Genomic DNA, 21,065 nt, shown 5'->3' with positions numbered 1-21,065 from the left:
TTTTATAGTCTTCATGGGGGGAGGGAGGGAGTAGAAGTGTGTTGTGGAACAAGCAGGCTGACATTCGCCTCCTGTTATAGAAATGGGGGTGTATTTAATTCATCAGTTGACAATGAATTTCTAGCAGATTCTGACAGTGGTTACTTTGAGTACAACATCATGATGGATGATGGTATGTTTCCTAAAATTTCAATTCTGCTTCCAGATTCAGCCATATGATAAAATACAAGCCAGAGGGTTGCCGGACGATGTAGCTTCACTTTTAAGCAAACTGGTGGTGGTAAAATTGAATGGAGGACTTGGCACTAGCATGGGCTGCAAAGGCCCCAAAAGCTTGATTAGTGTACGCAATGAGAATACCTTCCTAGACCTCACAGTTCTGCAGATTGAGGTAAGGACAAATTTATATTGTTGATATAGCCAAGCCAAACCAGACCAGAACAAACTTAGAATTACAGGTAATTTTGCTATTGGCTTCTGCTGATAAGGTGCATTTAATCACTGTGCTATCATATGGTACTACGCCATATAAAATAAGTTCAAGATTCCCGATTCAAGCCCTGGGCTGCAGAGTTATCTGAGGCATTACAGTTGGTCTTGGTGTTGCATGTGCAGATATCAGGTGAAGCTGTGTAGGTCCTTGGTTAAACCCCTGAAGAATCTGGAATGTTCGAGGTCATCTGTGGGAGTGAAGTTCCTATAGGAGTATTGCTGAACTATCAGCAACTTTTAACCACCATCTATATCCTTGGTACTGCCCGAAAGGTCAAATAAATGAGGCTCCAAACTCTGATTTCGATCCAAGGATGCTGGTAGGGTTGGCTGAGCAGATTGCCAGTCCCTTCTATGAAATCTTTCAAAGCTCATTGGAATTAGGTAATGTGCCAGTGGATTGGAAATCAGCAGTGTGGCCCATGTTTTTATATCAAAAAAGCAATGATAAGCCCTCAAAATGTGAGCCTTGCCTTAATTGTGGGGAAGTGTTTGAGGATTAGAAAAGGGGATCACCTGCAGAACCTGTCAGATTAGAGCATCAGCATGATTTCAGTAAAGGCAAGTCATGTCTGACTAATTTACATTGAGCAGGATATGGATCTGATGGGTGAGGGTGAGACTGAAAGTTAAGTACATGATTTCAATAAGGCATTTGACACTCTCCCATATAATGGATTGATTCATAAGCTACATTTGGGATGGTAGTGTAGTGGTTATGATACTAGGCTAATCCAGAGAATATGAATTCAAATCCCACCATGGCAGTTTGAGAATTTGAAAATCTGGAAATAAAAGCTATCCGTAAAAGTGACCACGAAGATGTTGGATTATCATTAAAAACCCAACTGCTTCACTAATGTCCTTTTAGGGAAGGAAACCCGCCGTCCTTACCCGGTCTGGTCTAAATGTGACTCCAGTCCCGCACCAATGTGGTTGACTTTTAATATCCCTCTGAAGTGGTCTCACAAGTAATCCACTCCATTGTATCAAACTGCTAAGAAGGCGGCCCACCACCTTCTCGGGGCAATTAGGGACGGGCAATAAATACCGGCGACGCCCACATCCCAAGAATGAATTTTTGAAAACGTGCCCATGGGATAGATGGAAGCTAAATTAATGCATGGTTGAAGGGTAGATGACAAAAGTTGGTGTCTAAGTGGAAACTGGTTACCAGTGGAGTCCCACTGGGGCCAGAGTTTATAATTTTCATAATGATTTAGAGGACAGGATTTATGTTTGTGGTTGACACTAAATTGGATGCTTTGTCCAATGATGCTAATTCCTTTCCTAAACTCTCTGCCTCCCTCTCTTCCTTTAAAACCTACCTTTTTGATCAAGCTTTTGATCACTCTGCTAATATCTCCTCCTTTGCCTCGGTGTCCATTTTTTTCCAATTGCTCCTCCTGTGAAGTGCCTTAGGACGAACTTCTAAATTAAAGGTGCTGTAGAAATGCAAATGTTAAATTTGTATCTGGCCTTTGTGAGGCCATAATCTGGAATAATGTTCAGTTTGGACCTCTTATAGGAAAGATGCAAGATTATTGGAGGAAAAAAATCTAAAGTAAAATGACTAACATGGCTCTGTCACTAAGATCAGTGGGATTCTGGTGTACAGCTCTGATTCTAGTTATGGCATGTTAGCTCAGATTTGTAAGTTGGGTTGTTAATACCAATAAAGTATTAAGGTATTATGATGTATCAATTGGTGATAAGTTAACATTAGCTTCCTATCAAATGTAAATTTATCTTGATTTGCTAGCATTTGAACAAAACCTACGATGCAGATGTCCCCTTGGTCTTGATGAACTCATTCAACACTGATGAGGATACTAAGAAGATATTACAGAAGTACAGTCACTCTCATGTGAAAATTCATACCTTCAACCAAAGCAGGTAAAGAAGTTATTTTTTTCCCCTATCTGTTCATGTCAGGGTACGGTTATACTGCCACTTTTCCATGAATATGCAATGGAGGCAGCATAAATCCAGAGTCCATCCAATCGGGCACCGACTACAGCAGTGTGAAACCCCCGCGGGGAGGCCATCTTGCACAATTTGACTTGCCATTGTAAGGAAAGGGTTAATTAGACTGTCTTGAAGTTTATTTCTTTTTATATTGTAATAATAACCTTTAGCTTTTTGCCGGTTAAGTAAGGAAGTACACTGAACTGTTGAATTAAGATTGGCCTTCAAGCAATGGTCTGTTTAGTAAACCTAATTTAAAAGACATGCTTCATACATTTCAGAAAAAAGGCTTGCATTTATATAGCACCTTTCACAACCCCAGGATATCCCAAAGTGTTTCACAGCCAATGAAGTACTTTTGAGGTATAGTTGATGTTGTAATGTAGGAAATGCGGCAGCCAATTTGCGCACAGCAATGAGATAACGACCAGATAATCTGTTTTTAGTGATGGTTGAGGGATAAATATTAGCTAGGACTCCGGGGAGAACTCCCATGCGTTTTTTCGAACAGTGCCATGGGATCTATTGCGTCCAACTGAGAGGGCAGACAGGGCCTCAGTTTAACGTCACATCTGAAAGACTGCACCCCTGACCGTGCAGCACTCTTTCAGTACTGCATTGAAGTGTTGATTTGGATTATGTGCTCAAGTCTCTGGTGTGGGATCTTCTGACTTGAGGCGAGAGTACTACCTACTGAGCCACTTTAATCCATTGATAACTAGTTCTGCAGAAGGAAATGTCTGCGAATGCATCATCCTTTTTAGAAGCAGCAGATTGGTATGGAATGGTACAGATTTATAATTAGAAGTTCCACCTGGTAGAATAGATTGAGTGAAACTACCGATAAGATAACAAGGTTGGGGAGTTGTACCGGTCTACAGAAAAATAACTTGTTAAAACTATTGATAAGGGACAAGCTCATTAAAATTCACCTGGTATGGCATTGTATTATCTAATGCAGAAACATATGGATTGTGACATGGAAGATGATGTTTGCTGCTGATTGCACAGTGTTCAGTTCCATTCGCAACCACTCAGATAATGAAGCAGTCTGTGCCCACATGCAGCTAGACCTGGACAACATCCAGGCTTGAGCTGATGTCTGGCACGAATGTTACTTGCCACTTAAGTACCAGGCAATGACCATCTCCAACAAGAGTGTGTCTAGCCACCTCCCCATGACATTCAATGGCATTACCATCGCCGAATCCCCCACCATCAACATCCTGGGGGTCACCATTGACCAGAAACTTAACTGGATCAGCCACATAAATACTGTGGCTACAAGAGCAGGTCAGAGGCTGGGTATTCTGCAGTGAGTGACTCACTTCCTGAATCCCCAAAGCCTTTCCACCATCTACAAGGCACAAGTCAGGAACGTGATGGAATGCTCTCCACTTGCCTGGATGAGTGCAGCTCCAACAACACTCAAGAAGCTTGACACCATCCAGGACAAAGCAGCCCACTTGATTGGCACCCCATCCAGCACCCTAAACATTCACTCCCTTCACCACTGGTGCACAGTGGCTGCAGTGTGTATTGTCTACAGGATGCACTGCAGCAATTGGCCAAGGCTTCGACAGCACCTCCCAAATCCACGACCTCTACCACCTGCAAGGGCAAGGGCAGCAGGCACATGGGAACAACGCACCTGCACGTTCCCCTCCAAGTTTCACACCATCCCGACTTGGAAATATATCGCCGTTCCTTCATCGTCGCTGGGTCAAAATCCTGGAACTCCCTTCCTAACAGCACTGTGGGAGAACCTTCACCACACGGACTGCAGCGGTTCAAGGCGGCTCACCACCACCTTCTCAAGGGCAATTTAAGATGGGCAATAAATGCCGGCCTCGTCAGCGACGCCCACATCCCATGAATGAGTTTTTTAAAAAAGGGAGACCACATCAACTGAGGTACTCCGCTAGTTACTGGATCTCCCTGGACACTTTGTAAATGTAAGCAGAATCTTTTTGATGTTTGAAAAAGTGTACGCTTTCGCCACACTCTCTACACGTGCCTGTAACTGCGCACGTGCAGAATTCTGTCTTGGTGGCCAAAGTGCAATTTGCAGCCAGACAATATAATGGAGTCTTACCAGCAGTGAATTACACACTGTATCTACTGTGGTGTCTCAGATCAGTGGTGCAATATAACTGTAATTCATAGCCTATGAATACCCATACCATTTCAATTGTACAGCACCAAAAACAGAGATCTGTGTTTTCTTAACGGGCTTTTTAACAGCTACATAAACGTGGGATGATATTTCTTAATACTGGCTAACTCATCTGTTGCTCCCTGCAGAGAGAGAAACGAAGACTTAATGGAAAAGTGTCACCTTTCTATTGTGCCTGACCCTTATTAATAATTTCTAAGGTGGCCAGTAGCATGCTTTCTAAAGGAAGGAAAGCTTATTCTGAAATCAAAGTATAATTGAAATAAAACTTTTTTTCAAAAGTTTTGTTTTCAAGAAGGTAGTTGTCCTGATGCACTACCTCCTGTGAAACAGAGCCACACAGATAATCCTAAAATAAGTGTGTTTTAATAAAAAGTAAATATCCATGACATCAATGTAAAGTATCAGCATATATTGTGTTCTTTCGTGTTGCTACTAATTTAATGGTGTAATACAGTATTGAAAAGCAGAATGCCATAACATTTGCCCAATCATGGCACGTAGTCATAGTTTGGAGTACAATGACTTGAACGTCCCATAACGCAGATCCAGAGATCAACCTTGCTTTTAGTAAAATGCCCTGATTTTCTGAATTGCTCCTCAGGTACCCACGGATTAATAAGGAGTCCTTGCTTCCTGTAGCTAAGGATTTATCTAGCTCTGGGGATAACGCAGAAGCTTGGTACCCACCAGGCCATGGAGACATCTATGCCAGCTTCCACAACTCGGGTCTATTGGAAATCTTTTTGGACCAGGGGAAAGAATATATTTTTGTATCTAATATTGATAATCTTGGAGCAACAGTTGATCTGAGCATTCTCCATCATCTTTTGAATCCACCAAATGGAAGACAATGTGAGTTTGTTATGGAAGTAACTGACAAGACAAGAGCAGATGTAAAGGTAATTAGCTGGCAATATAATGTAATGGTTGTTCTGAATCAAATTAATAAGATTCTTTTTCATAAACACTACATCATTTATAAGCATTATTAAACATTGATACATAAAATTCCTGAGTAATACAAGAGCTTCTACAAGTATGTAAAAAGGAAGAGTAGCAAAAGTAAACATTGGTCCCTTAGAGGCTGAGGCAGGAGAAATTATAATGGGGATTCAGGAATTGGCAGATGCCTTAAATATTTTGTATCTGTCTTCACAGTAGAAGACACAAAAAACATACCAGAAATAGTGGAGAACCAAGGGTCTAATGAGAGTGAGGAACTTAAAGTAATTAATATCAGTAGAGAAAAAGTACTTGAGAAACTAATGGGACAAAAATCTGATAAATCCCCTGGACCTGATGGCCTACATCTGAGGGCTCTAAAAGAGGTGGCTGCAGAGATAGTGGATGCACTGTTATGATCTTCCAAAATTCCCTAGATTCTAGAATGGTTCCAGCGGATTGGAGGGTAGCAAATGTAACCCTGCTGTTCAAGAAAGGAGGGAGAGAGAAAGCAGAGAACTACAGGCCAGTTAGCCTGACATCAGCCGTCGGGAAAATGCTGGAATCCATTATTAAGGAAGTGGTAAAAGGGCACTTAGAAAATTATTAGGCAGAGTCAACATGGTTTTATGAAAGGGAAATCATGTTTGACAAATGTATCAGAGTTTTTTGAGGTTGTAACTAGCAGAGTAGATAAAGGGGAACCAGTGGATGTAGTATATTTGGATTTTCAAAAGGCATTCGATAAGTTGTCACATAAAAGGTTGTTATACAAGATAAGGGCTCATGGAGTTGGGGGTAACATATTAGCATGGGTAGAGGATTGGTTAACGGGCAGGAAACAGAGTAGGGATAAACGGGTCATTTTCAGGTTAGCAGGCTGTAATTAGTGGGGTGTTGCAAGGATCAGTGCTTGGGCATCAGCTATTTACAATCTATATTAATGACTTAGATGAAGGAACTGAGTGTAATGTATCCAAGTTTGCTATGATACAAAGCTAGGTGGGAAAGTATGCTGTGAGGAGGACGCAAAGGGATATAGACAAGTTAAGAGAGTGGGCAGAAAGGTGGCAGATGGAGTATAATGTGCAGAAATGTGAGGTTATTCACTTTGGTAGGAAGAATAGAAAAACAGAATATCTTTAAATGGTGAGAAACTATTAAATGTTGGCGTTCAGCGAGACTTGGGTGTCCTCGTACAAGAAACTCAAAGTTAGCATGCAGGTACAGCGAGTAATTAGGAAAGCAAATGGAATGTTAGCCTTTACCACAAAGGTAATAATCTCTGGATTATTACCTGAGCCACGAGCAAATTGGCACAGGGTCAATAGGATCAGGGAGATGAATGCGTGGCTCAAAGATTGGTGTGGGAGAAGTGGGTTTCGATTAGTGGGGCACTGGCCCCAGTACTGGGGAGAGAGCAGTTCCGTTGGGACGGACTATTTCTGAACCATGCTGGGACCAGAGTTCTAGCAAATTGAATAACTAGGGAGGTAGATAGGGCTTTAAACTAAATAAGGGGGTGGGGGGGGGTGTCCCGGTGGAGAGAAATCTAGAATGCTAAAGAGATAAGACATGGAAGCAGTGCAGGAAAGTGGGATAAGGATAACCAGATTGTGTCGGGAAGGGACAGAGCGTACAAACAAAAGACAACAAATAGGGTCCGGGTAAGAAAAAATGGTAATAAGACAAATAGGGCCATAGTACAAAAAAAGTTAAGATGTCTAAAAATGTTGAAAAGACAAATCTAAAGGCACTGTATTTGAATGCACGAAGCAGTCGTAATAAGGTGGACGAATTAACAGCGCAAATAGATGTAAACGGATACGATATGATAGTGATTACGGAGACATGGCTGCAGGGTGACCAAGGCTGGGAGCTGAATATCCAAGGGTATTCGATATTTAGGAAGGACAGGCAAAAAGGAAAAGGAGGTGGGGTGGCGTTGTTAGTAAAGGATGAAATCAGAGCAATAGTGAGAAAGGATATTGGCTCAGAAAATCAAGATGTAGAATCAGTCTGGGTGGAGTTAAGAAGCACCAAGGGGCAGAAAACACTGGTGGGAATTGTCTGTAGGCCTCCAAACAGTAGTGGTAATGTAGGGGATGGGATCAAACAGGAAATTAGAAATGCATGTAACAAGGGTACTACAGTAATCATGGGTGACTTTAATCTACACATAGACTGGCCAAACCAAATTAGCAATAACACTGTGGAGGATGAATTCCTGGAGTGTGTTTGAGATGGTTTTTTAGACCAGTACGTTGAGGAGCCAACCAGGGAACAGGCTATCCTAGATTGGGTATTGTGCAATGAGAAGGGGTTAATTCATAATCTTGTTGTGTGGGATCCTTTAGGGAAGAGTGACCATAACATGATAGAATTCTTCATTAAGATGGAAAGTAAAGTAGTCCAATCCAAAACTAGGGTCCTAAATCTAAACAAAGGAAACTACGAAGGTATGAGGAGTGAGTTGGCTATGATAGATTGGGAAGCTTCATTAAAAGGCATGACGGTGGATGGCTAACGTTTAAGGAACAAATGCATGAATTGCAACAGTTGTACATTCCTTTCTGGTGCAAAAACACAAGGAAAAGTGGCCCAACCAAGGCTAACAGAATAAATTAAGGATAGTATTAGATCCAAAGAGGAGTCATATAATGTTGCCAGAAAAAGTAGCAAGCCTGAGGATTGGGAGCAGTTTAGAATTCAGCAAAAAAGGACCAAGAGATTGATTAAGAGGGGAAAAATAGAGTATGAAAGTAAACTTGCAAGGAACATAAAAGTGGACTGTAAAAGCTTCTACAAGTATGTAAAAAGAAAAAGATTAGTGAAGACAAATGTAGGTCCCTTACAGTTAGAAACGGGAGAATTTATAATAGGGAACAGGGAAATGGCAGAGCAATTAAACAAATACTTTGGTTCTGTCTTCACGGAAGAGGACACAAGCAACTTCCCAGAAATACTAGGGAACCAAGGGTCTGGTGAGAAGGAGGAATTAAAGGAAATTAGTATTAGTAAAAAAAAAAGTGCTGGAGAAATTAATGGGACTGAAAGCTGATAAATCACCAAGACCTGATAATCTGCATCCCAGAGTACTAAAAGAGGTAGCTGTGGAAATAGTGGATGCATTAGTTGTCATCTTCCAAAATTCTATAGATTATGGAACAGTTCCTGCAGATTGGAGGGTGGCAAATGTAACCCCACTATTTAAAAAAGGAGGGAGAGAGAAAACAGGGAACGACAGACCGGTTAGCCTAACATCAGTAGGATGGAAAATGGCCTATTATAAAGGATGTGATAACAGGACACTTAGAAAATATCAACGGCATTAGACAAAGTCAACATGGATTTATGAAAGGGAAATCGTGTTTGACAAACCTCCTGGAGTTTTTTGAGGATGTAACTGGTAGAACAGATAAGGGAGAACCAGTGCATGTGAATTTTCGGAAGGCCTTTGATAAAGTCCCACAAAAGAGGTTAGCGTGCAAAATTAAAGCGCATGGGATTGATGGTAATATACTGGCATGGATTGAAAATTGGTTAACAGACAGGAAACAGAGTAGGAATAAATGGGTCCTTTTCGGGGTGGCAGGTGGTAACTAGTGGGGTACCGCAGGGATTAGTGCTTGGCCCCAGCTATTCACAATATATATCAATGATTTGGATGAGGGAACCAAATGTAATATTTCCAAGTTTGCTGATGACACAAAACTGGGATTGAGAGTTGAGGAGGATGCAAAGAGGTTTCAGATTTAGACAAGTTGAGTGAGTGGGCAAATACATGGCAGATGCAGTATAATGTGGATAAATGTGAAGTTACCCACTTTGGAAGGAAAAACAGAAAGGCAGAGTATTATTTAAATGGTGATAGTTTGGGAAATGTTGATATGGAAAGGGACCTGGGTGTCCTTGTACATCAATCACTGAAAGCAAACATGCAGGTGCAGCAAGCAGTTAGGAAGGCAAATGTTATGTTGGCCTTCATTGCAAGAGGATTTGAGTACAGGAGCAAGGATGTCTTACTGCAGTTATACAGGGCCTTGGTGAGACCACACCTGGAGTATTGTATGCAGTTTTGGTCTCCTTACCTAAGAAAGCATATACTTGTCATAGAGGGAGTGCAGCGAAGGTTCACCAGACTGATTCCTGGGATGGCAGGACTGACTTATGAGGAGAGATTGGGTCGACTAGGCCTGCATTCACTAGAGTTTAGAAGAATGAGAGGGGATCTCATCGAAACATATAAAATTCTGACAGGGCTAGACAGACTGGATGCAGGGAGGATGTTTCCCCTGGCTGGGAGGAGTCCAGAACGAGGGGTCACAGTCTCAGGATACGGGATAGGACATTTAGGACTGAGATAAGGAGAAATTTCTTCACTGAGGGTGGTGAACCTGTGGAATTCTCTACCACAGAAGGCTGTGGAGGCCAAATCACTGAAAATATTTAAGAAGGAGCTAGATAGATTTGTAGACAAAAGGCATCAAGGGATATGGGGAGAGAGCGGGAATATGGTATTGAGATAGAGGATCAGCCATGATCATATTGAATGGCGGAGCAGGCTCGAAGGGCCAAATGGCCTAATCCTGCTCCTATTTTCTATGTTTCTATTATTGCAAGAGGGTTGGAGTACAAAAGTAAAGACGTCTTACTACAATTGTACAAATGTAAGGACTTGCACCAGGTTATAGTCCAACAGTTTTATTTTAAATCACAAGCTTTCGGAGCTTACCTCCTTCGTCAGGTGAGTGAAGGGTTCTAAAAGGGTTCTATGCGTTTTTAGAACCCTTCACTCACCTGATGAAAGAGGTAAGCTCTGAAAGCTTGTGATTTAAAATAAAACTGTTGGACTATAACCTGGTGTTGTGCAAGTCCTTACATTTGTCCACCCCAGTCCATCACCGGCATCTCCACATCATGGCTACAATTGTACAGGGCATTGGTGAGACCTCATCTGGAGTACTGCGTACAGTTTTGGTCTCCTTAGCTAATGAAGGATATACTTGCCTTAGAGGCGGTGCAGCGAAGGTTCACTAGATTAATTCCTGGGATGAGAGGTTTGTCCTATGAGGCGAGGTTGAGTAGAATGGGCCCATACTCTTGAGTTTAGAAGAATCAGAGGTGATCTAATTGAAACATATAAGATTATGAGGGGGCTTGACAGGGTCGATGCTGAGAGGTTGTTTCCCATCGCTGGAGCGTCTAGAACTAGGGGGCATAGTCGCAGGATAAGGAGTCAGCCATCTAAGACTGAGATGAGGAATTTCTTCAGTCAGAGGGTTGTGAATCTTTGGACTTCTCTACCCCAGAGGGCTGTGGATGCTGAGTCATTAAATATATTCAAGGCTGAGATAGACAGATTTCTGGAATCAAGGGATATGGGGATCGGGCGGGAAAGTGGAGTTGAGGTCGAAGATTGGCCATGATCTGATAGAATGGCGGAGCAGGCTCAAGGGGCCACGTGGCCTACTCCTGCTCCTGTTTCTTATGTTCTTATCAGACGACGAGGGATTGCCCCATAGTAACGATGAGACGAGACCCTGAACCCCTATGCCAGTAAACCCCAATCACTATCCCTTTAATAAACTCCCATGGTTTACTCTTCATATATTCAGACATCCAGTACTCCCATTTACAGTGCTATAGAACTGGAAGCGAAACTGAAAAATTTAGCCTGAGCAGATCAGAGAGAATAAATAATGTTCATATTTGAGCAATCTTACAAAGGGTGCGTGCCAGTCTAAACATTTTGTGAATGTATCACTGCCTGAGGCTGCAAATCTGCAATGCTGTGTGCTGCAAATAATGCATAATTAGTAAGATCTGCCATAATGGAATCCAGTGGCTTTTCCAACATAAACTAGAAAAGGTTGGGTTCGAACCTTGCCCCAGTAATGGACTTAATTGCTTCAGAAATCATTGGTTAGTATTGGGACCAGTGAACAAGTCCAAACAATGTGGGAGTGGTTACTGACTTCCTGGAATCTTCAACACACAACTGCTGCTTCAAGATTCCAGTAGTGAAGATGTAAAAGTACAATAAAAGTATTTAATTGTCCTTGCACACAGTTATTATAGATATCTTATGGATTACTAATGGATATCTTCCTATTCCTCTTTGGAAATCTGAACATCTGTATATGTACCTCAAGCCTTCCTGAGAGATGAGATCCCTTGTTCCATAGAAATATTGAGTACAAAAGGGAGCCCAATATTCATTCGAAAACAAGAAGCCAAAAAGACTTTCAGATTTGATACCGGGCAGGAGACCATTAAAAAGTGGCAAACCTGCAAGTATCTATAAAGTGCCATTTTTAAGAGCACTGCCTGATCGATTCATTCCCTTGTAGTCGAGCCAACAAAATCTCAAGTTGCATCAAGTACAGATTTTCCCCCCTGCCCCTTTACAGATGAGAGATTTCTGTGATTTTTCATAACTAAGCAGCAGAAGGGCCTAATGAAAATTAGTGCGTTGCAGACCCATGCAACCACCTTAATGAACAGATGAAATAGCACTTGGGCAGGCATTGAAGGATCAGACAAGAGGAAAAACATGGCAAAAAGTTAACTCGATGGGAGTAACTCTGCTCCATCACAGCCCACGTAGGGGAGCCCAAAAAAGATGAACAGAAAAGAAATCTACATTGACCATTTTTTTAAGAAAAGGCAGTTAAGTAACACAACACCTCCCTGATGAGCCCAATACATAGACAAAGCCGCTGACCTCAAAAGTGAGAAATATATTAATTGTAAGAGCACTGACTTGTACTTGATAAAAGACAAAACACAGTAAGAGCATCTAAAGGTAATTTCATGAATGGCTCACAGTATTGGAGGGAAATTTCAAACTTTGTTTTTAACATTTTTAAAAATAAAATGTCTTACCGTAACTCTGCATCGATGAGCAGCCTAAGCCAGCCTTTACTTTATTGAAGTACTTCATGTATTGTTGAAATAAAAAGATTTTGACACCGATCCAAAGTAGTTGTTGAATTGTGGCTGTAACATTTGTTTTAGTGGTGTATTATTTCACCAGAACTTTGATTTAATTACTACCTTGTATCTTTCTCTTGGCCAACTCATTATCCTTTATGTACAATGAAGTGACGTGGAGAAATTTTGGACAAATGCAAGTGATTCCAGCAGTGAATTGTTAGTATAACTAGCTGATTAGCAAAATAGCAAGATAGATTATATCACAGTATATGATCTCAAACTGTTGAGAATTGAACCAAAAGGCTTGATATACAACATTTAATTATTGGCAAAAGTGCGGTATGTCATTTAAAAGAATTTTCCTCATTCAATATTTTAAATGTCTAATGCACTATAATTTCTAAATACATGTTCATTATTCTGCCAGATGACTAACAGTTAAATCTTTTAAGCAGTAAAATGTAACTAATGAAGTGAATGTGTTGCTGTTTCTCACTCATACAGGACATACTTCATGCAATGTTTGTTAGTTTTGGTTCACAACATTTGTTTTCATCATACTGAGTTTGTCACCAAAAGAATTACTATTTTTATAGTCTGCAAATGTCTTGTTTCTGAGTAAATGTCTACATGTTGTTTACACTTTGATTTTGATGAAGCCTTTGCTCTGTGCAGGGAGGTACCCTTATTCAATATGATGGTAAGCTAAGGCTGCTGGAAATAGCTCAGGTGCCTAAAGCACATGTAGATGAGTTTAAATCGGTCACCAAGTTCAAGATCTTCAACACCAATAACTTGTGGATTTCTTTGGCTGCAATCGAAAGGCTACAAAAGCAAAATGCTATTAATATGGAAATCATTTTAAACCCAAAGGTAATGTAATTTATAAAATATGCCTACAGGCTTGTAGTTCATAAAGGAAAAACTTCAGATGCTATATTAATGCAAGTCTTTTATAACAACTGTCTTAAAGTGCTTCACATAAATTGCTTTTGAAGTTCAGTCGCTATTTTATAAGTAAATGTGGTAGCTAATTTGTGTAACAGCAAAGAAATGACTGACTAGTTGAACTGTTTTTGGTGTTGGTTGAGGAAACAAGGTTGGCTGCGACACTGGGGAAATCCCCCGCACCTCTTGAAATAGTGCCAGGGATCATTAACGTCCATCTAAACATTTAATATGTCCAAAGGATGGCACCTTTCACAACTCCCTCTGTATTACACAGAAGTACCATCTTAGATTATATGCAATTAAACACCAGGTTTCACAGTTTTTTCATAATTTAGTTTTATGTAATTACCTGCTAATTTACCCTGGTTTTCTATTCTGTAGAATCATAGAAGGTTACAGCATGCAAGGAGGCCATTCGGCCCATCGAGTCCGCGCTGGATCTATGCACGAGCAATCCAGTTAGTCACACTGCCCCGCCTTATCCCCGTAGCCCTGCACATTTTTCGTTTCAAGTTCTTATCCAGTTCCCTTTTGAAGGCCATGATTGAATCTGTGTCCACCACCCCCTCGGGCAGTGCATTCCAGATCCTAACTACTCGCTGTGTACAAAAAAAAAGTTTTTCCTCACATCACCTTTTGGTTCTTTTGCCAATCACCTTAAATCTATGCCCTCTGGTTCTTGACCCTTCTGCCAATGGGAACAGTTTATGTCTATCTACTCTATCTGGACCCTTCATGATTTTGAATACCTCTATCAGATCTTATCTCAACCTTCTCTGTTCCAAGGAGAACAACCCCAGCTTCTCCAGTCTATCCATATAATTTAAGTCCCTCATCCCTGGAATCATTCTAGTAAATCTCTTCTGCACCCTCTCTAAGGCCTTCACATCTTTCCTAAAGTGCGGTGCCCAGAACTGGACACACTACTCCAGTTGTGGCCGAACCAGTGTTTTATAAAGGTTCATCAGGACTTCCTTGCTTTTGTGCTCTTTGCCTCTATTTATGAAGCCCAGGATCCCGTAGGCTTTTTTAAGCGCTTTCTCAACCTGTCCTGCCACCTTCAACGATTTATGCACATACACCCCCAGATCCCTCTGTTCCTCCACCCCTTTTAGAATTGTTCCCTCTAGTTTATATTGCCTCTCCTCATTTTTCCCACCGAAATGCATCACCTCGCATTTTTCTGCGTTAAACTTCATCTGCCACGTGTCCACCCATGCCACCAGAGTGTCAATGTCCTCTTGAAGTCTATCACTATCCTCCTCATTGTTCACTACCCTTCCAAGTTTTGTGTCATCAGCAAATTTTGAAATTTGTGTCCTGTACTCGCAAGTCCAAGTCATTAATATATATCAAGAAAAGCAGTGGTCCCAGCACTGACCCCTGGAGAACACCACTGCACACCTCCCTCCAGTCCGAAAAACAACCGCTCACCACTACTCTCTGGTTCCTGTCATTTAGCCAATTTTATATCCATGTTGCCATTGCCCCCTTTATTCCATGGGCTGCAATCTTAATAGCAAACCTACCATGTGGCACTTTATCAAATGCTTTTTGAAAGTCTGTATATACCACATCAACTGCATTGCCCTCATCTACCCTCTCTACTACCTCAAGTACGTCTAGTACTTTTAAAATATTTTAAACCATTAAAAAATACAGTAGCATTTTTTATCACCTAAATTAGTGAATTTCAATTATGTAGTTGGTTAGGACTGAGTTGTGTATATGTATTTCATGCTCTCCTGAGTCGGCAGGTTGTGTATTGAAGCCCCACTCCAGGACTTGAACATATAATCTAGGCTGACCTGGTGCAGTATCGAGGGAGTGCTGCATTGTTGGAGGTGCCATCTTTCAGATGAGATGTTAAATTAAGGCCTTGTCTGCTTGTTCAGGTGAACTTAAAAGATTTGAAGATGATCATGGGATTTCTCGCAGTATCCTGAACACTCTATCCCTCATTGGAAAACACCAATAACAGATTAACTGCTCACTTATCTCCTTGCTATTTGTGGGATCTTGCTTTGTGAAAATTGGCTGTTGCATTTGCCTATGTAACTATAACTACACTCAAACTAATTAATTGGCTGTGAAGTGCTTTGGGATGTCTGGAGGGCGTGAAATGTGCTAAATAAATGGTGCAGCTTTCTTTCTATAATGATTTGTACTGAAACAAAAATTATTTCTAAAGATTAAAATAGTATTAGTACTTGATAATGGTTTGTATATGCCAGATTTGTATCTAGATTTGATAGTTACAAAATAGAATTTTTAACTTTATATAAAGTTTATATTTCCTGTGACGTTAGTCATTGGAAATGTTATTTTTAGCTGTGTTTGGTGGTTGAGGTGGCTGTACCACCTCTGGAGCAAGTAAGATTAATAGGTTTTCCTGAAATATTTTTTTGATGCCACCTCTGACCCAAGTAAGAATAGCAGGTGTTGCCATTACCAGCATCACTCGTTAATTTCAAAGGACTGAGGTGCTATGAATGTAAGCACTCCTTCAGTTTCTCCTTAATCCTAACTGGGTTGCATTATTTTGAACTGTATTGTGTTGTATGCTTTACATCTTTTTAACACTAACCTATTTGAAAATCTGTAGCCAAAAACTAGGAATTGTCTGCAACTCCTCTCTCCAGCCTTTGACACGGTCGACCACACCATCCTCCTCCAACCCCTTGTCTCCGTTGCCCAGCTGAGTAGAACTGCCTTCGCTTGGTTCCAGTCTTACCTATCCAGTTGTAACCAGACAATCTCCTGCAATGGCTTCCCTTCTCACCCCAATCTCTGGAGTCCCCTGAGGATCTACCCTTGCTCCCCACCCTCTCTGCCTATTTCTTATCTGCACTCTGCCCCTCGATTACATCATCTGAATGAATGACATCAAGTTCCACATGTGCACTGACTACTCCCAGCTCCAGCTCACCACCACTGTTCTCGACCCCTCCACTGCCTCTGTCAGCCCACCTCTCCAACGTCCAGACCTGCATGAGCTGCAATTTCCTCCAATTGAACATTGGCAAGACCGAAGCCATTGCCTTTGTCCCTAGCCACCGATTCCACCACCCTGCTTGGCCACCGTCTGAGGCTGAACCAGATTGTTCATAATTTTGCTGATCTATTTGACCCTGAGATGAGCTTCCAACGCTATTGTCTCCATCACCAAGACCACCTCTAACGTCGCCCGTCTCCACCCCTGCCTCAACTCATCTGCTGAAACTGTCATCCATGCCTTTGTTACCTCCAGACTCCACTATTGCAAAGCTCTCCTGGCCGGCCTCCCATCTTCCACCTCCCATAAACTTAAGCTCATCCAAAAAGCTGCTGCCCGTATCCTAACTTGTACCAAGTCCCGTTCTCCCGTCACCCCTGTGCTCACTGACCTACATTAGCTCAGTCCACCAAATGCCTCAGATTTAAAATTCTCATCCTAGTGTTCAAATCTCTCCATGGCCTCGCCCCTCCCTATTTCTGTAACCTCCTCCAGCCCTACAACCCTCTGTGAACACTGCGCTCCTCCAGTTCTGGCCTCTTGCACATCTCCCACTCCCTTTGCCCCACCATTTGCAGATGTGCCTTCAGCCCTGTAGACCCTAAGCTCTGGAATTCTCCACCTCTCTGTCCTCCTTTTAAGACCTCCTTAAAACCTACCTCTTTGACTAAGCTTTTAATCACCGGTCCTAATGTCTCCACCTTTGGCTTGGTGTCAGTTTTTGTCTGAATACACTCCTGTGAAGTGCCATGGGAAGTTATTTTATGTTCAAGGCACTATATAAATGCAAGTTGTTTTTCTTTCCAATAGACGTTGGACGATGGCCTAAATGTGATTCAGCTTGAGACGGCTGTTGGTGCTGCCATTAAGTGCTTTGAAAATGCACTAGGTGTTAATGTGCCTCGCAGTCGCTTCTTGCCCGTCAAAACCACCTCTGATCTGATGCTGGTGATGTCCAACCTATACAGCCTGAATGCAGGATCTCTGACGATGAGTGACAAGAGAGAATTCCGATCTGTGCCTTTGGTTAAACTGGGCAGTTCCTTCACTAAGGTAATGAGTTCTGCAGATGCCAATTTTAAAAAAAATACAATGAATAATCCGTTAGCTTCATGCCATTTTAGATCCTCTGACCTCTCCATCTTTCAACTCGTGTTACAAGTTTTGCATGGTTGTAATCTGGATGCCCTGCAGATCCAATCTCTCCTTTTTAATTGTGAATAACGTGCCACTAATTTAGGGCCCAAATTGGAAGCACAAGAGAATCCGGAAAATCTTACTATTTTACTATTAATATTTTAAATAACTTGTCCCTTGCTGTGTCAAGATTCGGGGCTAAAAGTTTATTAAAATGTTTTTCAGCATGTCGTCAAATTGAGAGTCCTGACTAAGGACTTCACCCTAATGCTCCCGACACAAGGATGTATTGTGGCAAAGTCTTCATTTAAAGAGCTTCATAAAATCAGTTGCTCTCAGCTGGATAGTTGGTGGAATGAAGAGACCAGTACAAGTGAATTTTATTTTATTTGGGTGGGGAGGTAGTAAAATGGATAGTCTGGATTTCAGAATTAATGTGGGGAGAAGAGAAAAATAATTCTATGATCTGCACTTTTATTGCAACATTTTTCTCCATTTGTTCACATTTTTCTTTTTTTTCCTCCTGATTTTCTCTCCTGTTCTCTGAAGGCAGTGACCTGTGGGACCGTCCCATGGGCACAGGCAGTCACTGATACCTTGCACAAGATCCTAGACAGTGAGTGATGGGCCAAACAGACCTGTAAGACATCACAACAGAGACCAGTCCAATCCTGTTCTCACCAGACATCCATGCCTAAGTACCTTACAGCAGGGGCTACTGGATTGCGATGAGTGGAAAACCTCACTTAATTTTATCTCCCCTCCACCTTCCTAAGTGTAGAGATACTGGGGTGAATTGGGAGTACTCTCTCTACAGGCTAAGTCAGTACAAGCCAAAGATTGCACTCGGGATCTTTCTTATTTGTGTGGCTCAGTACCACATCGCACAATGCATTTAACCACTAAGCTGTTGAGAGAGGAAAGAGGAGAAATGGGGCAGGTGGGGATGAGCCATTGGATGCCAGTATAAAGATGATTATGCCTTTCTATGCAGAATTGTCCACTCTGCAGACGCAATCCGATCCACTGTCAAACTCCAGTGATCTACACTAGAGAGACACGGTTAAGGATCCTGGCAGGGCCTGGTGCAGTAGTGTATTAAAGGAAAACATACTTTCAAAGGACCGAGTGTGTGTATCATTCTCTCTGACCTATATTCTAGTCATTTGATCCAGTTTGTCACAACAGAACTGGGTCACAACAGTGACCATCAAACTGGAGGTCATTATAGCAGCTAATGAGAATCCATTTGTGACCGACACTTGCAAATTTAGCTGGTTACCATCTAACAAATTGCTGGCAATAGATTTATTTCTTGTAGCTCATAAATCCCAAATCATGGGATAACCTCAGGTGACGAGCGACACCCCACCCTCTAACAAATTGAAGTATGTTAATCAGTTTATGATGGCTGTTAAGGATTTTGAGCAGACTCTTCTGCTAATGATTGTGTCACCTTGGAAAATGACAGGTGGCCTCTAGTTCTTCAAGTATTTCAATTGTAGATTGGCAGCCTACCTCATGGAGAAAAAAATGTACGTGGAAAGCAAGGTCCCATGAAGCAGAGACAGGCTGAGCTATGGACTGGTGCTAGTCCAGCTTACAGTCGCAATGTTGTGTTCCTCACCTCCGGCTGACTTCATGGGAGGGTATACAACCCATGGGACATTCACTTCCATGGAGCCCCAGGTTGTAGAACGGCATTAGGAAATTATTCAGAGCAGGTTGTCTGCTTCTCCTCTTGGTCTGAATTGATTTGAAACGTTGAGGAAGCAAAAATGTAAATATGGAAGGAGAGAAATGTTAATAAATCTTAATGGTCAGTTGGATGAAAAATGTAAACTTTTTTTGACCTAAAACGACAGAATGTGTTTCTTCAGATTGAGTCCTGAGAGAGTTTTTAAAAAAAAATCGACAGGAACTGAAGAGGTCCATGACCTAACTTCAAATAAATACATAGAAACATAGAAAATAGGAGCAGAAGTAGGCCATTCGGCCCTTCGAGCCTGCTCTGCCACTCACTATGATCGTGGCTGATCCTTGATCTCAATACCATATTCCCGCTCTCTCCCCATACCCCTTGATGCCTTTTGTGTCTAGCAATCTATCCAGCTCCTTCTTTAAATATATTCAGTGACTTGGCCTCCACAGTCTTCTGTGGTAGAGAATTCCACAGGTTCACCACCCTCCTGAGTGAAGAAATTTCTCCTTGTCTCAGTCCTAAATGTCCTACCCCGTATCCTGAGACTCTGACACCTCGTTCTGGGCCCCCAGCCAGGGGAAACATCCTCCCTGCATCCAGTCTGCCTAGCCTGTCAGAATTTTATATGTTTCAACGAGATTGAAATATTTACTTTAATTACATTTCCTTTAATTTAAATTATTAGATAATTCAATTTTTAGTGTTTTTAAAAAAAAAACAATTATCAGGAGTAGATAGTCCTAAGTACAAGGGTAAAGTAGTGTCTGACGAACGGTCTTCGACCTGAAATGTTAACTCTTTCTTTCTTCACAGATGCTGCCTGACTTGCTGAGTATTTCCAGCATTTTCTGTTTTTATTTCAGATTTCCAGCATGTGCAGTATTTTGCTTTTGGTTATAGTACTGCACTTGATCAGCTTTTAAAATGCTGACTGGGCTTTGCACTTTCTTTGTCAAGTAAGCAGCTGAATCCATGGTACATGATAGAATATGATAATTGAAGACGACAGTTCAAACTGAGGCTATTTTTTTCAATCAGGTACAAGATTACCTGGCGAGGTTGGAAAGTATACCAGACATTCTTGAATTAGATCACCTCACTGTTTCAGGAGATGTTACTTTTGGCAAGCACGTTGTATTGAAGGTTAGTAAAGGGTTGCATTGGGTTGGGTACTTTGTATTGTAAAGAATGTACTGAATTCCTCTAAATTATTGTTCAAAATTGCCTAAACTGTGAAATCCTACATCACCACCCAAGACAGTGACTGCAGTATTAATTTTAAAATAAAAGTTGGCAGTCTTGAAGTGGAAAGAAAACTGATTTGACATTATCTGAAGGCTTTGATTGGATTATTGTCTGGTAACTCATTCCCAACCATCCCATTGTCTTCTATTTGCAGAGGGCCCCTTAGTGATTGCAGCATTTTACCGAGCCACCTGCATGTGCTTCCAAATGAAGTACTATTTAGTGACCAATAAATTTCTTGCAATATCTATAGATCGATCATTCATTCAGTCTCCACAGCCAAGTGAGCTGTGCCACAGGAACTCGAGATGCTGTCCCTTTGATTCTACATCATGCAATTTCCTCAAACTCAATCAGCTCAGTGATGTTCTAAACTGTTCTCCAGTGCCATACAGAGGAAGAAGTTTGTAACTGGTTGATTATCCTTGGTCTGTGTGATTAGTATCTCGTTTTCAGATCAGCTTTAATTTATCTGGCCTTGATACGGATCTCTGTTGGGCCATGACATTTACCTT

At 41.5% G+C, this 21,065-nt stretch overlaps 1 protein-coding gene across 1 annotated transcript in view; it reads left to right on the top strand.

Annotated features, from left to right (window-relative positions):
• The window catches only part of ugp2b (UDP-glucose pyrophosphorylase 2b), a 40,920-nt gene that overhangs the window by 16,680 nt on the left and 3,175 nt on the right, over positions 1 to 21,065 (top strand). Inside the window, exons 4-9 of the mRNA XM_067989525.1 lie at positions 206 to 391; positions 2,255 to 2,388; positions 5,241 to 5,538; positions 13,196 to 13,393; positions 17,277 to 17,519; positions 20,344 to 20,448. Coding sequence (XP_067845626.1) covers positions 206 to 391; positions 2,255 to 2,388; positions 5,241 to 5,538; positions 13,196 to 13,393; positions 17,277 to 17,519; positions 20,344 to 20,448 — 1,164 coding nt within the window. The remainder of the gene's footprint in view (positions 1 to 205; positions 392 to 2,254; positions 2,389 to 5,240; positions 5,539 to 13,195; positions 13,394 to 17,276; positions 17,520 to 20,343; positions 20,449 to 21,065) is intronic.

Source organism: Heptranchias perlo, chromosome 8, assembly GCF_035084215.1.
Source record: "Heptranchias perlo isolate sHepPer1 chromosome 8, sHepPer1.hap1, whole genome shotgun sequence".
NCBI lineage: Eukaryota > Metazoa > Chordata > Chondrichthyes > Hexanchiformes > Hexanchidae > Heptranchias > Heptranchias perlo.
The sequence above is the reverse complement of the archived record's forward strand: the minus strand, read 5'-3'. Positions and strand labels throughout refer to the sequence as shown.